The sequence below is a fragment of the Mauremys reevesii genome, linkage group 2, assembly GCF_016161935.1.
Source record: "Mauremys reevesii isolate NIE-2019 linkage group 2, ASM1616193v1, whole genome shotgun sequence".
Classification (NCBI taxonomy): Eukaryota; Metazoa; Chordata; order Testudines; family Geoemydidae; genus Mauremys; species Mauremys reevesii.
In genome coordinates this window covers 276984882-277000936 of record NC_052624.1, presented here as the reverse complement: position 1 = coordinate 277000936, position 16055 = coordinate 276984882, and the positions used below count along the sequence as shown (strand labels likewise).

Below are 16055 nucleotides of genomic sequence, written 5' to 3'. Positions count from 1 at the left end.
AAGATGCTTGCTTGTCAGCCTCTCTCCAATTCCACATTGCGAACCTGTTTTCTAAATACAGTCTCTGAGTTTGGGAAAGAGTGACCTTCCTATCAAAGCTTCTGTGGGAATGAAGGGAGGAACTGAGATACAATCAAAGAAGGGCAGTTGGTAGCCAAAACAGTGCTATAAGTTGCAGTGGATGAGTCTGAAGTGGCTGATTATTCCATGACCACAGCTGCTACAAGGCACCAAGCCTCCTGCTTACAGGCATTTGGGATTCTAAAACAAGTCAAGGCAACAATAGAGAATCTACCCTTCAAGGGCATGGACTTCAGTAGCTGGAAGGATGAAGTGCTTCATTTCCTGAACAATTTGACAGAGACACTGAGATTCTTGGTATTAACATTTCAGTGCCTTACCAGTACCAGCTCCCTGAATGAGAGAACACATACTCTGATTTCCATGGCTGCCAACTGGAATGCCCTCTCAGAAAGTGACCCTTGTACTCTCGAAGGAAGATGATGAGTGTCTTCTCCATAAAACATCAGGCTCCATGCCAGAGGCAGTAGGTTTGATGGAGGAAGAAGAGGGTGTCAAGAACACCACCACCCTGGAGCTGATCTTCAGAAATCACCCTCACTCCTTTCCATTGAGGATGGTTGGCGATTATAACCAAAAAATGTGTGCTGAGTATTGTCACCCATGTCTACTCTATCCAGTTCCTTTTGTGTCCCCCTTCCCTGTCCCTGTTCTGAGACCCTTCTCATGAGATCCTATGACAAAAAGAAGTCATTATGAGTCTAGGAGCTGTGGAAGAGGTTCTGCAGGAGTAAAGAAGAAGTCTTCTATTTCCTGTATTGCCTCATTCCAAAGAATAAAGCAGGGGGGGGGAAGGGTTCATCCTAATTTGGATCTCAGGATAATGAATGGTCTCAGGTTCAGTATGATAATGCCTGCCTTCATTATTTATCACTTCAGGCTTAAGGACTGGTTTGTCTCTCTGAGATTACAGGATGCATACTTCTGTATTGCCATTCACCCCTCCCACAGGTAGTGCCATTCAACTGCATTAAGAACCTTTACAAAATGCCTTGCCGTAGTGGTGGCACACCTAAGGAAAATGGGCATCCACAATTATCTGTATCTAGATAACTGGGTGATCAGAGAGAGATCATATCAGGAAACTCTTGACAAGCCTCATCGGTGTACTCTCTCTATTCGCCCATCTGGTCCTTCTAATGAACTATGAGAAATTGTCACTCATTCCATCACAGATGCCAGTAACCTACAGTGGGATCCTCACTGACAGATACTTGAAGAAGAAAATATGGTTACTTACCCTACAGTAACTGTGATGTTTAAGATAATGTTATCGGTGTGCATCTGACAATCTGCCTTCTGTCCCTGTTTTTGGAGTCCTCAGCTACGACAAGGTTCAAATTGCAAGGAAACTGAGGAAGGGGCAATGTCACTCTGCCCTTTTTATGCCCTCACTTTGGAGTATGCACTTCCCCAAAACGGATACAGCTATTCAAAGGATTGAGCTTGTTTCTATGAGACACGTGCATGGCTACAACGAGATTCACACTGACTACATCTTGTAGAACCACAATTATTGTAGGGTAAGACAAGTAATCATTTTTTTCTGTGCCCCTGCAGGAGCTGTTTTTGGACATGCAATTTATTTGATACATCTTTACACGAACACTGTTTAATAAGCCGTGAAATGCAAGAGGATTTATATCTGCACCCTTACTTCTCTAGAGTGCTTTGAATTCAAAAGTAGTCATTGCTTTTGTTTTTGTAAACTAATTTGTGATGCTGTAGTTGCTTCAACCTATATACAGTGAAAATGAAATGATGTGAATATGAGGTATTTTTTAGTTCAATTTACTGTTATATTAGCACTTAGGAAATATGTATTTTTTCAAGCCCCTACAGCCTGATTTCCCAGTACAAGGAACTTGCTGTGCAACTTTGATTTCCTGGATTATGAGCTCTCTTAAATTAGCCCCTTTTGTAATAATGCATATAATTAAAGGAAGATATATAATGTGGCACACCTAAACACAGCATGAACCCAGTGCTTGTAAGTAAATTCATTGATTTTATTTAATAGTGATTCGTGGTTTACATTTTGTATTCAAGGAAAATAATCCCATGTTTCCCTTTTATTTCAAAGGCAAAGTAAGTAGAATTGTTTGATAGGAGGAACTCCCATTTTCTCCCTTTTTCCCCCCAAACCGTTGCATTACATTTTATTTCTATTTACAACAGGGGTTTTATTTTTCTGCTTATCCCATATTTTATACGTTTGATCTGTACTCCTTCATATTTTGTTTGTCTCGAGTGTACTGGGGTATGAAGAGAAGGCATAGGAAGTTACTGCTCCTTCCCCACTTAGCACTTGAATGGGAACAGGGTGGTGTGAGAACCTAGTGCTTCCTTCAGCCCTTTAAGGAGTAGGTAGGCGATATGTCCAGAGCCATTCCACAGTGCAAAGAGGGTGTGATCAGATTGCTTGGGTGTGAGGCCAGACCTTGCCACCAGGCACATAGACTGTCAGAGGTGTGGGCCTTGCATGTGATGATTAAAGGTCCAGATTGCATTTTTTCCTAGCCACTTGGGTCTGACTTTCACTTTCACGCATGCTTCACCATGGCAAGGTCAGAATCTGGCACTTAATGTTTCCACACTGAAGATATAAACTACTATAATTAATTGTCCATTATCCAACATCACAGATTAATAAATAGATATGAAGTTTTGAATCTTTAATAAATCCTTAAGGTTCAGTTTTGGTTTTCAGTAATTGTAAATGTTTGTGCTAAAGGCTCCCTTTCTCTCTCTGGGTCAAAGTTTTCCTTAACTCTCATTTACCCTTCTTTGAAGCGTGAAGGGGAAGCAAGTGTAGAAGGAGTTCTTAATCAACTGGTCCTAGAGCATCTGCAGTTGGCTCCTCTCCAGTGGGGTGAGTAATGTCAAAAAGCATTCACGATTATTTAGGATGAGTATTGATTTCTAATCTTCTGTAATATGTACCTTACAGAGACTTATTACGTAAAATCATCAAGTAGTGTTTTGATAAGATGTACCATGTACAACATTGTTTGCATTTTCATTTATTGATTGAAAATCTATGATGCAGAAGAGGTTAGTAGGAAAGGTGGGGTGTTTTGTTTTTTTCTCCATGAATGCTTTGCTCAGCTGGAGAAAATCTTATAATTTAGATATCTATTATCTTTAAACTGTATTAATGTTAAATATGGTGATAATAGTTTTGTGATACAGCTGATCAGGAATTTGTTCTTGCAAACAAAGATCCTAATGTTTTGTACAAGATGCAACTACTGTTTACTTTTTCCTTACATATTACAGTATGTGGTGAAAAATAAATTCTGTTTGTCACTGATCTGTGATAAACTTCTTTTCAAGTATATTTATTACTCTGTTCTAGAGATTTACATTACATTAACTTTTACCGGAAGGGTGATAGTTTGGCTAGCATGGAAGAGCATTTTCTCATAATTATGCCTTACCTGTGTGAGCAGAATCAATTTCACATGTAACAGTTATGTAAATTTGACTCCTGTGTAAGAGTGGCAACAGTGTTCATTTAAGAGCCTGTGGTGATGATTTTTAGGCATATGTCCCACTGATTTTCATTGGAGTTTGTGCTTCTAACTCCCATAGGAATGTGAAAATCTTCCCCCTTATCTTATCTAATCCATCTTATTTAAAATTAAAGATCTTTTGATTCTTCTCTCATTCTCTCTTGTTTTGGGTTTTCCTTCAACTTGCAAATTCAATTACTCCCTTTAATATAGCAAGAGTGTTGATTCATAAGAACTAAGTAGTCTTTTGCATCCCTATTTAACGTGGTAACTCTGTAGGTCAAGATCAGATGTTTGGTGGAGGCACATGACTTGTTCTGATTCATGATACCATTGTCTTCTGCACAATAATTTTTGACTTCTTATATGGAACCTAATGGAAGGATGACAGACTTTGTCTTGTGTCAATGATTTGAACTGTCATCTCTATTTCTAAGGTTTGTGATATTTCCTGCCTTATAGTCAAGTGGGTTGAAATGTCTCCTGGCCTACGGTGTGATATTCTTCCTTATTAAAACAAAGGATTCTAAGGGTTCTATGGCTCCAAAGGAGTATACAATATTGTGGAAAAATGGCATGAATGTTATTAAATTGCTTGAGACAGTAAGATCAAAGGTAAGAAAATGCAAAGTTATGGATCCAAGTTATGCCAGCAAAGTATATGGTCTTTCCCTAAGCCATACTTTGTCTTCTTGTTCATGTCTAATATTTTCCATTTCTGCGTATATTGTTAACTGTAATGACTAAATTTTTATGTACGGTGTCAAAATGTTATGTTAATGTGGGAACTGTGAATTATTTCCCTGGCTTCATTTGTGTAAAATTGCTACCAGAATGTTACATTAATAATGTATGGTATTTAATTCCCCTTTTTACAAAAAACAAAGAAGAAAGATTCCACTTGCTTTTATTTAAATTTCTATTTAAATATATGATCATTAAATCATGCATTGAGTTGAGGTTCCACATGCTTGGGGCCAAGTATTCCAAAGTGAAATAATTGCAGTGGAAGCCACTGGGGACCTTCAGAAAGAGCCCCACAGCAGTGGGTGCCACTTCTGACACAATTGGAAGTGATCTGCAAAGTTATGGATGAGGGCTGGTCTCCACTACGGGGAGATCGATGCTGCTGCAATTGATGCAGCAGGGATCGATTTAGCAGGTCTAGTGAAGATCCACTAAATCTTCAGCAGAGGACTCTCTGGTCGACCCCAGTGCTCCAGATCTCGGAGAAGAGTAAGGGAAGTTGACCGGAGAGCATCCCCCTGTTGACACAGCGCAGTGAAGACACCAGGGTAACTCAGCCTAAGCTATGTAGGTAACTTAGGTCAACTTACCCCGGTAGTGAAGACAAGCCCTGAGACACAGTGTTATTGAAGGATCTGGGGAAGAAGGGTGTGTGTGTGGTTGTGTATGTATATATAAAATATGACATCCTCTTGCCATTCATAGTTTAAATTGATAGGGAAAAGCACATAATGAATGCATAGTGCTCTGTATTGACTTGTTGATAACATGGGTGCCCCAGGAATACCTTCATGTTAAACATGAAGCTTGAAATTCAAACTGATTTTAACATCGGTGCAAAAATCTGTTGAAGTTATGAAAAACACCATTTGTACATGCTCTGGTAACTCTTAAATGGCAGGATAGATTTTCTTCAAACTTCCTAAACAAATTAACTTCTAGCAGAGAATAATCATGAAAAGTGTCATCCTAAGAGGTAACTTGGGTGTGAGAGAGGACTTTGGCTTCTTAATTGTAAGTATAATCCCCTCATACACATGTAATAACTAACAGATATACTGCAGCCCTTAATGTCATTCTAAGCTTTGATTCTAAATAATCACACATGTAGATTTAATTTATTTAAAATGAACACAAAAGGTTTACACTGTTCAATTCCTTTTCATTTGGGACAAATGGGTAGCCATGTATTGAACATGGATGATCAGAATTTAATTGGTACTGAACTCAATTAGCTATAATGAAATGGTTAATCTATCCCAATTCCTGATGCAACTAATGTGAATTGTGAATGTTTTTTTTTAGAAGGCAGGTATTTGTTTTTAAATGTCTTATTATGTGTCAACTGTATAGTATGGATTTGTTTATGAAGTGAAAGCAGCCAGTGATAGAATTTTCTAAGGCTGAAGTACCAGTAAGGAGGTGAAAGTAACATTTAAAAGCTGGTTTAACATTTTTAATGGGCATTTCTGATAAAAGGCAAATGTAACATAAATTAATATAACAGTTTTAAGTCTATATGAAAAGGGCATTAGTATTATTTCTTATAATAGCAAGTCAGACTTTTAAAAGCTGTGTACTTCACTGCTGGACATTATTAGAATTTTGGTTTCAAATGAACTCCAGTCTTCTGGAAATTAGGAATGCAAAATGTAGACCCAATTAAGCAGCTGTTAGCATTATTTTGCTTGTATGTTTGTTTGACAGCATTTCTTTTTGGGATAACATTTTTTTCATGAGGCCATAGATTAGTGTCAGCAGTTTGAGAAGTTTTCTTTCTCTTAAGCATTGGACGTTGAATAATCAGGAACTGGTTTTGCTTTGAATTTTGTTATTTTGGTGCTGTTACGTAAGAATTGCTTACATTTTATGCTGAGGCTACTTGTATAGTATGATACCTCACTTATTTGTCCAATGCTTGTGTGTATTGACTGAAGCTTTTGTGACAATGATTTATAGCTAATGCTGTATGGCAGTAAATTATATTTTACTGTCACTCAGGCTCTGTGCTATCTTTAGGCAAAGCTGACTGCTATAGTGAAGATTTACTGTAATTCATCTGTTTTCATTAAAATTTCCATGAGTACTTAACAATGCAGGTGACCTTTATAGCTTTATAAAAGCTGTTTTTCTAACCTCAGTATTCTTTTAAAATGACTATTTGTCATACATGAATGTATGTTATACTTGTACATTACAAAACTCTGTCTTGCTTTGGAAAAGTAATTTGGCAGAATACAATCAATAGTCTGTTAGATTAAATAAAATATAAAGAACCATATAATTCATTGTTAATGGTACTAAAATGTTTATCTGGGTGGTTAGGAGTCAGGTCAGTTTTCAATGGTAGTGGAGAGAGGGAAGAAAAGAAACCCCATTAAGTAGACTCCTTTGTAGTGGATGTGGTAATATTAAGTGATTTGGGAAGAAATGCAAAATGGAAAGAGCTGATCAGTGTAAAAATATTTAAAATTGGAAAGCTCATAAAGAAGGAAGATATATCAAAGGTTAATGTGAGAGTTTTTAATGTGTTGTTAAAAATTGATTTTAAGATTTAGACCATCTCTTTAGAATGGAGTTGTCTATTATCAAGTGTAATAAATCATGTGTAATTGAAAAAGGTAATCTTGCTTAACACTAGCAAGTTCAACACTTTCTAAAATTTATGGCATATTTTCTTTATACTACTGGGCATCAAACCAAATGCGGGAATAGTCTTTTTTTAAAAGTGCATATATGTTACCATAATCAAATCAAAGAACCATAATCTTACAAATGCCTAATAAGCAAAAAGATTATGCTGAGAAGAATATCAATGGAAGTTTTATGGCTGGATTTCTGAGAGACCAATTGTAATTGCTTGAATTGCAACATTTTTCTTTTCTGATGTCTCTGTATATTTCATGCTGCTAAATTATACAAGAGAATAAAATTCTCTGGAGACCAAACCTTTATCAGTCTGTTAGTACTGTTCTGCATTTCATAGTGAAATTATCATAGTTACAAATGTAATGAGCTAACTGTACAGGGGCGGCTCTAGACATTTCACCGCCCTAGGCGGAGGGTCCGCTGGTCCCGCGGCTTTGGTGGACCTCCCGCAGGCATGCCTGCGGGAGGTCCTCCAGAGCTGCGGGACCAGCGGACCCTCCACAGGCATGCCTGTGGGACGTCCACCGGAGTCGCCTGCTGCCCTCCCGGCGACCAGCAGAGCGCCCCCCGCGGCATGCTGCCCCAAGCATGCTCCTGGCGTGCTGGGGCCTGGAGCCGCCCCTGTAACTGTAGATGCTTAACAATTAATGTATATGATACTGTTCCAATATTTTAATTTCCAATACACCATAAGTTAAAATAATCTTTTTATGTATATCTGTGTTCCAAATAATATTTTTTATAATAAAAGCAAGGTACAGAGCTAGGACTTGCGTTCTCCCTATTTTAAACTGGGAGCAAGGAACTCCTGTGTTCTAATATCAGCTCTACCTCTGGGTACGTCTACACTACGGGATTATTCCGAATTTGCATAAACCGGTTTTGTAAAACAGAATTTATAAAATCGGGTGGAGCGCGGCCATACTAAGCACATTAAATCGGTGGTGTGCGTCCATGGTCCGTGGCTAGCGTCGATTTCTGGAGCGTTGCACTGTGGGTAGCTATTCCCTAGCTATCCCATAGTTCCCTTGGAACTTCCGGGTTGAGATCCCAGTGCCTGATGGGGCAAAAATCATTGTCGCGGGTGGTTCTGGGTAAATGTCGTCAGTCACTCCTTCGTCTGGGAAAGCAACGGCAGACAAGCATTTTGTGCCTTTTTCCCCTGGATTGCCCTGGCAGATGCCATAGCATGGCAATCATGGAGCTTGTTTTGCCGTTTGTGACTCTCACCGTATGTGTACTAGATGCGCGATTCAGCAGCGCTACACAGAAGCATGCTTTTGCTTTTGCATGACAGCAGAGATGGTTACTAGCCATATTGCACCATCCAAACCCTTCCATAAATTGGAACTGAGGATGATCATGGCTACCAGTCCTTTTGTACCATTTGCTGCTAGTGCCCTGGCCGATCAGCCAAGATTGGTTACTAGCCATATTGCACCTTCCATCGTTTTGTACCATTAGCTGCTGTCATAAGTGCCCCTGGCCGATCAGCCAGGAATGACTCCTGAGTCAATCCCTCCTTTTGGTATCTAAAAATAGAATCAGTGCTGCCTAATATAGGCAAGTGTACTAGAGAACCACCGTATCATAGAACCAGAGAGCACAGCTGCTCTGTGTCAGAGCCTGCAGAAATTATGATCTGTATGCTATTCACAGGGGTGCTCCTGTAACAACCCCACCTGTTGATTCCGTTCTTCCCCCAGCCTTTCTTGGCTACCGTAGCATTGTCCCCCACTTGTGTGATGAATTAATAAAGAATGCAGGAATAAGACACACTGACTTGTTAGTGAGAAATGAGTGGAAGGCAGCCTCCAGCTGCTATGATAGTCCAGTCAGGACATTAAGCAGTGTGTAGGAGAGAAGCCCAGCATCCCACTGCTAGTCCAGGGGCAACTGAATCTTTTCTTTACACATGAAGGGTGGGGGCTGATGGAGCTCAGCCCCCTGTTGCTATGATGAGGATGGTTACCAGCCATATTGCACCATCCATCCACCAGAAAAATTAGGGCCAATAGGCTGATGATGAGGATGGATTTCCAGCTTATTGTACCATCAGCTGAGGCTGATGATGAGGATGGATTTCCATCATATTGTAGCCCATGGCGGGGAGCAAGGATGTTGGTGTTGAGTGCTGCACTATCGCGTCTATCTGCAGCATTCAGTAAAGATAGGGTGACATGTAAAGAGTCAGAGGATTGTTTTACCTTTCACTTCTGGGGGTGGGTGGGGTGGGTGAGTAGATTGCCAAGCTATGCCCTGACCCGCGGACACTGTGTTTGACCCTAGAAGCATTTGGAGCTCAGCCAAGAATGCAAATACTTTCGGAGGCTGCAGGAACTGTGGGATAGCTTCAGTCCTCCAGTCCATGAGCATCCATTTGATTCTTTGGCTTTCCGTTACGCTTGTCACGCTGCAGTGCGCTGAGTCCCTGCTATGGCGTCTGTCTGGAGATTTTTAAAAAAGGATTCTGAATTTCATCTTCTGTAACGGAGCGCTGATAGAACGGATTTGCCTGCCCTTACAGCGATCACATCCACATGGTCCATGCGGGAGCTCTTTTTTTATTTTGATTTCGGACTGCATCACCACCCGTGCTGATCGGAGCTCCACGCTGGGCAAACAGGAAATATTCAAAAGTTCGCGGGGCTTTTCCTGTTTACCTGACCACTGCATCCGAGTTCAGATTGCGGTCCAGAGCGGTCACTGGTGCACTGTGGGATAGCTCCCGGAGGCCAATACCGTCGATCAGCGTCCACACTAACCCTAATCCGATATGTTAATACCGATAAAAGCCATTAAAATCGATATAAGGTGCCTCCTAGTGAAACCGATTTAAACGCCTAGTGTAGACCAGGTCTCTGACTCCTTTTGGGTGAATTGTTTAAGCCATTAATTCTCAATCATTTCTATACCAGGACCCTGTGCTACAAGAGAAGAAGTTTTGAAATCCCCTTTATAGAGTTTTGGGATTTTACTCCCATAAAGGAAAAAGGGTGTTCACCATTCCTGGGATTGCAACCCTCTGGTTGAGATACCATATTTATTTGTACCTCAGGTTCCAAATGTGTAAAATGGAGATGATGATAAACGTCAGAAACCCAGTGAGAATGAATTAATTAAAGCTTACATAGTGCTTTGGAGCTGTAGCAAACTATAAACATTCTAAAAATATTTCTGATAAATAGGACTGTCAAGCGATTAAAAAATTAATCACAATTAATCGTGATAATGATTGTCCTAGCAATTGGCTGAACAAGAAGTAGGATCGAGTGGACTTGTAGGCTGTAAAGTTATACATTGTTTTGGTTTTGAGTGCAGGTATGTAGCAAAAAAAATCTACATTTGTAAGTTGCACCTTCACGATAAAAAGATTGCACTACAGGACTTGCATGAGGTGATTTGAAAAATACTATTTCTTTTGTTTATCACTTTTACAGTGCACATATTTGGAATAAAAAATAATAATATAAAGTGAGCCCTGTACACTTTGCATTCTGTGTCGTAATTGAAATCAATATATTTGAAAATGTAAGAAAAATTCAAAATATTTAATGCATTTCAATTGGCATTCTATTGTTTAGCACTGCGATGAAAACTGTGATTAATCATGATTAATTTTTTTGAGTTAATCGCGTGAGTTAACTGTGATTGATCAACAGCCCTACTTATAAAGCAAACCCTTGACTTCCTTCAAAGCCCTTGAGACACTGAGTGAACAACTAAAATTGAATAACGATTATACACAGTATAAAGCAAAATAAACTCTAAAGGCCAAGCATGCTGGACTTGTGTAAGAATTGCACAGTAATCCTTCTTCACCCGGGTAGAGTCCACAACTTGCTTTCCATTAAGGGGAATTGTTTTTATATGGCTATCACCCTCTGAAGTTCTGAGTACATCAACTTCAGTGGACGTGAATAGGAGTTGAAGGTGTTCCTCACCTTGCAGGATCGGACATTATGTGATTACAAAGGCTTTCTCTATGGGCTTGAAATATAACTAAGTTTCTGTTTTGAGGGTTCATTTAATGTCATTTTTGGGATTAATTTTAGCAATTTTTGAGTTTGATGTTATGTCCAGAAATCCTAGGTTTTGGGTGGATAGTGGTTGCAGCTTTCTCTTTGTATATACTGTAATGAGTAGTGTATATTACATATATTGCTCATTACAGTAGTATATTCTGTAATGAGTAATCCCTTTATAATGTTCCCTAGAACTGTTTCAATCAGCACTCCATTAAAGAGCATTAGGGAACTTCTAGTGTGCGCCAGAAGAGTATACATAGACCAATTAATGTGCAACATGTTAGTGCACTTTGGAAATCACACCCCTATAGTGCACATTGCTGCTCTGTGTAGACAAGCCCTGAGACACTAGTAGCCACTTCCAGAGTTTTGCTGGTGTTGATTGGCTAAACATATAGTTTTCAAGTTGTTGTTGTTATATCAGGAAGGGGGGCAATGGAAGAGCGGGAAGTTTATTGGTTAAAACCAAAAATCAGAAATCCTAAATATAAATGCGGAAATTCTAGTGTTAATCTTTCCTCAACTCTAACAAAATGTCTTATCTGTTTTGGGTGAGTTCCTCAGTAAATCTTTAAGTAGATTGTATATTTTCCATGGGATGCCTGGAAATCATGCCAGAGTAGTATGAACTCTCTCCCCACACACTGTACATGTACTTCAAGACAGTTTAAATTAAACACTGATATCATAAAGCATTGTACAGTACAGTAAATTGCATTTGCCAAAGTGAGAGTTAAGAAAAAAAATAGAATTGCTTATATAGAATATACAGCATTGAAGTCTCTAGCTCACGATTAAGGAAAGTGGTGCTAAATAGCTGTATTCTTGATTGCCAGTTTATAAGTACAGAATACTAAAACCTTTTACAGAGAAATAAAAATAAACCAGCTGTTCACTTGCCTCATGCAGGTTTGTTATATTCAGAGAAGACTGAAAATTGTAGGCTAAATTTAAATTGCTCATAATGGGTAAAGGGCATAAATATCAGAGGTGGATTTAACAGCTTCTCGAACAGCTTAATGAGCGTATCAGCCATTTTAGGGCAGCTATCCTCTGGGTTGTATCCTCAAAATACCTTCGACAATATTTAGCAATATGTTGTTGCATTTTAAATGAGACAACTGCCATTGCAAGGGCCTTGAGCACTGGTGCCCCTCAGTGCCTCCTATTATCTGCCTGTAGCATAAAATAATCTAGTGTCATGTGGGATGTAATACTTGGGTGTCATTTTGGTTGTTGGGTTTAGTGTGTAGGTGCTGGGTGGTGTTGGCCTGTGATATACAGGAGGTCAGATTAGATGATTTAGGAGGTCCCTTCTGATATTAAACTCTGACTATTATAACCACAATGATATATTAACAGTGAATAAATAAAATCATGGAACAGAAGCCATCTCTTAAATACATAAAGGTCCTTCCTCTCATGGATCTTAAAAACAATTAATGAAACCATTAATTTTATTTTGTAGCTTCTAGTCAGTCCTCTAATCGTAATTAAGTCTTTCAGCAATACATTTGATTAATTCTGATGGAGTACAGCTGTGTCAATTCCTAGTACCCTTAATAAGGCGGGAAATATTTTAAAATGCCGCTTAGTATCCAGAAAAAAGGAAGTCTGTCCCCCAAGCTCTCTTAAGGCATAATGGTGTGCTTTGGAGGCCATACTGGGGGTGAGTGCAGACACCATGATGGTTTCCACTGGTGGTCAGATTCCTGAGACCTGTATCTCTCCAGATACAATTTCTAACTGTCCTGCTTTGGCTGGGACCACCCTGGGATTTTAACCCTTGTCTTGTAATTTGCACTCCCAGAAAATGTCCTGAGCATCTAGTAGAGCAGATGTTTTTTTGTTTTCTGTTTGTTTTTTATTGGCTTGCTGCATCTAGGGGTTGCTGAAAGGAGGCAGAGAGTTGAACTGAAGCTTGCCTTTCCTCTGTCTATAGACCCCAGACACCATTTTGCTAGGTGCTAAACCAACAATCCAAATACTGGCAGTCCTTGCCCCAGGGTGTAAATATGTTGATGAAACCAGTGGGTCTGTGTATGAGATGCCTGGGGATATGGAAGAGTATAAAGGTCAGCAAAAAGGGAGTTGAGATCTTAAACTGGAAAGGAGCACTTTAATTCATTTGGATTGAACAGCAGAAGTTATTCATTTATTTTAGGTTTCAGAGTAGCAGCCGTGTTAGTCTGTATCCGCAAAAAAACCAGGAGTACTTGTGGCACCTTAAAGACTAACAAATTTATTTAAGCATGAGCTTTCGTGAGCTACAGCTCACTTCTTCGGATGCATAGAATGAAACACACAGACGGGATATTTATACATACAGAGAACATGAAAAGGTGGAAGTATGCATACCAACAGGCAGAGTCTAATCAACTGAGATGAGCTATCGTTAGCAGGAGGAAAAAACTTTTTGAAGTGATAATTAAGATGGCTCATAGAAGGTGTGAGGAGAACTTAACATAGGGAAATAGATTCAATTGGTGTAATGACCCAACCATTCCCAGTCTTTGTTTAACCCACAGTTAATAGTGTCTAGTTTGTATATTAATTCCAGTTCAGCAGTTTCTCTTTGGAGTCTTATCTGTTTTGGGTGATTTCCTCAGGTGTTTATCTCTGTCTGAGGGATTGGAGCAAATACAGTTATATCTTAGAGCTTGGCTGTAGACAATGGATCGTGTGGTGTGTCCGGGATGGAAGCTGGAGGCATGTAAGTAAGTATAGCGGTCAGTGGGTTTCCGGTATAGGGTGGTATTTATGTGACCATCGTTTATTAGCACAGTAGTGTCTAGGAAATGGACCGCTTGTGTGGATTGGTCTAGGCTGAGGTTGATGGTGGGATGGAAATTGTTAAAATCTCGGTGGAATTCCTCGAGGGCTTCTTTTCCATTAGTCCAGATGATGAAGATGTCATCAATGTAGCGCAAGTAGAGTAGGGGCGTTAGGGAACGAGAGTTAAGGACCAACACTTCAACCTCTCTAACCACTCAGTGACAGACTTGAAGGTGGCAATTTTGCAACAAAAAAACTTCAAAAACAGACTCCAAAGAGAAACTGCTGAACTTGAATTAATATGCAAACTAGATACTATTAACTGTGGGTTAAACAAAGACTGGGAATGGTTGGGTCATTACACCAATTGAATCTATTTCCCTATGTTAAGTTCTCCTCACACCTTCTATGGGCCATCTTAATTATCACTATCACCATGAATGTTGGATTCTGTTCCTTTATAAGTCCAAGAATTTTCTCTGATTACTTCTATTTTAGAATTACAACAGCATGGGTGATATGGTCAGTAGAAAAGGAAATCTAGAGTGTCATTTCAAGAGAAATTCAAGAACAAGTAATCTATACTGAAAATGATCAATGTCTGATGGAAAGGCTGAGAGGCTGCAATTGGGAAACAACCTTGATTGTGTATGAATTCTGTTGCATATCCTGAGCTTGCTACCCTGCTTCCCCTCCCCCCCCACAACAATCTACATGAGATGCAAGAAAAGTGGAAAAAGCTTTTAAGTATCCTAACAGCCTGAGAGGTGATGGGAACAGCAAACAAGCAAGAAGCAGGATGTTTTACCTTCTGAGACGTATCAAGAGACTAGGATAGTGTACTGAAAAGGGACTAACTTGACAAAACTAGGATGTTTGGCACATTAAAATTGTTTCTCAGGTGTCAACAAATGCCTCTGTATGACATACTTTGGATCAGCTCATGTAATTCTTATTGAAGTTTTACTTCCTTATGTTTTTGTGATGATGAGCAAGTGATTAATTTGAATTTCAACTACTATTTGTTCCATATAATTCAATTAAATAATTCCACTTTTTAAAATAAATGTCATGCAAAATTTTAGGCTTAGAATTTACTAATGTCGGTTTACTTATTTAATAAAATATTGCTTAGAACAAGGTAGGTAATTCACATGAGAGAAATGAGTGGCATTGTGGAAGAGGAAAGAAAGGTAAACAATTAAATGACTAAAGCAGAAATACTAAACATTTTTTATGAATTGTTAAGAGTTCATACAATAAAGTTGCTGAACTGGATATACTAGTTTTATAGAATAAATGTGAATAACCAGGAAAATGGATTGGCATTTAAAATATTATATCAACACATACTTTATTGAGAGGATCTGAATTGGAATCCTCCCTGTGCTTTTGGGTGTTGCTTAGTTCATTCACACGGCTCTGCTCTGCTCTTCCTGTCTGTCATGCGGTTTGTTGGAATAGCTGCCTTCTTGTGTTTCTTGTAAGTTAACATTTTTATAATGATAGGCTGTTGACTTATCTTTCAACCCCCAATCTAGAGGGCCCGTGGGTTGCTTTTCCCTTTGACCTGTGCAACTTGGGTGGCTCTACCAGGAGCTAAAACTCCTGCTGGCATGACTCTCAAGATCATTGGAATATGCAAGCCTTCCCACCATGTCAAGGTGCAGCCAGTATGAAAAGTTTATACAAAAGATGAGCAAAATAAAAGTTGGGTTTTTTGGGCCAGTTTGTGATGGATAATACTGAGTAGGTAGAGAAAAGCGATAGGAATATTTTGGCTGACACAGCAGAGGCAGTGTGGATAGAAATTTTGAACAATAAAAGTGGGTATATCATTCCTGGAAGTTACTTATCTCATGGTCAGCTTGGAAAAGTAGATCAGGAAATGTATTTATAGATATGAGAGTCCAGTAAGAAACTTTGATTACAGGGGAGTCTAATTACTTAGCAATTAGATGGAATATACTAATTGCTATGCAAAAACTGAGAAGTGAATAATATTCATAACTGTACTGCAGGAATTCTTTGAATAGCCTATACAGACATGATATTTCGAGCCAATTTTAGGCATTGAACCAAAGTGGGATGCATTCTTCTGGACTGAAATTGATGAGCTTTTCCTCTCACATCCCCATTTTGAAGTGTTGTTTTTCTCTAGGTTTTTTTTTTTTTTTGTACTAACTTGCGCTCTTGGGAATGATCTTACATCCATTGAAGTTAAGAGAAATCTTTCCCTTAACTTCACTAGGGTTTTCAT

The 16055-nt window shown here is 39.1% G+C and overlaps 1 protein-coding gene across 7 annotated transcripts in view; it reads left to right on the top strand.

The window, feature by feature from the left end:
• The window catches only part of TRAPPC9 (trafficking protein particle complex subunit 9), an 825958-nt gene that overhangs the window by 454065 nt on the left and 355838 nt on the right, over positions 1-16055 (top strand). For all 7 annotated transcript variants that reach the window (XM_039525295.1, XM_039525292.1, XM_039525294.1 and 4 more), the window contains one exon: positions 2863-2953. In XM_039525295.1, the coding sequence (XP_039381229.1) occupies positions 2863-2953 (91 nt within the window). The remainder of the gene's footprint in view (positions 1-2862; positions 2954-16055) is intronic.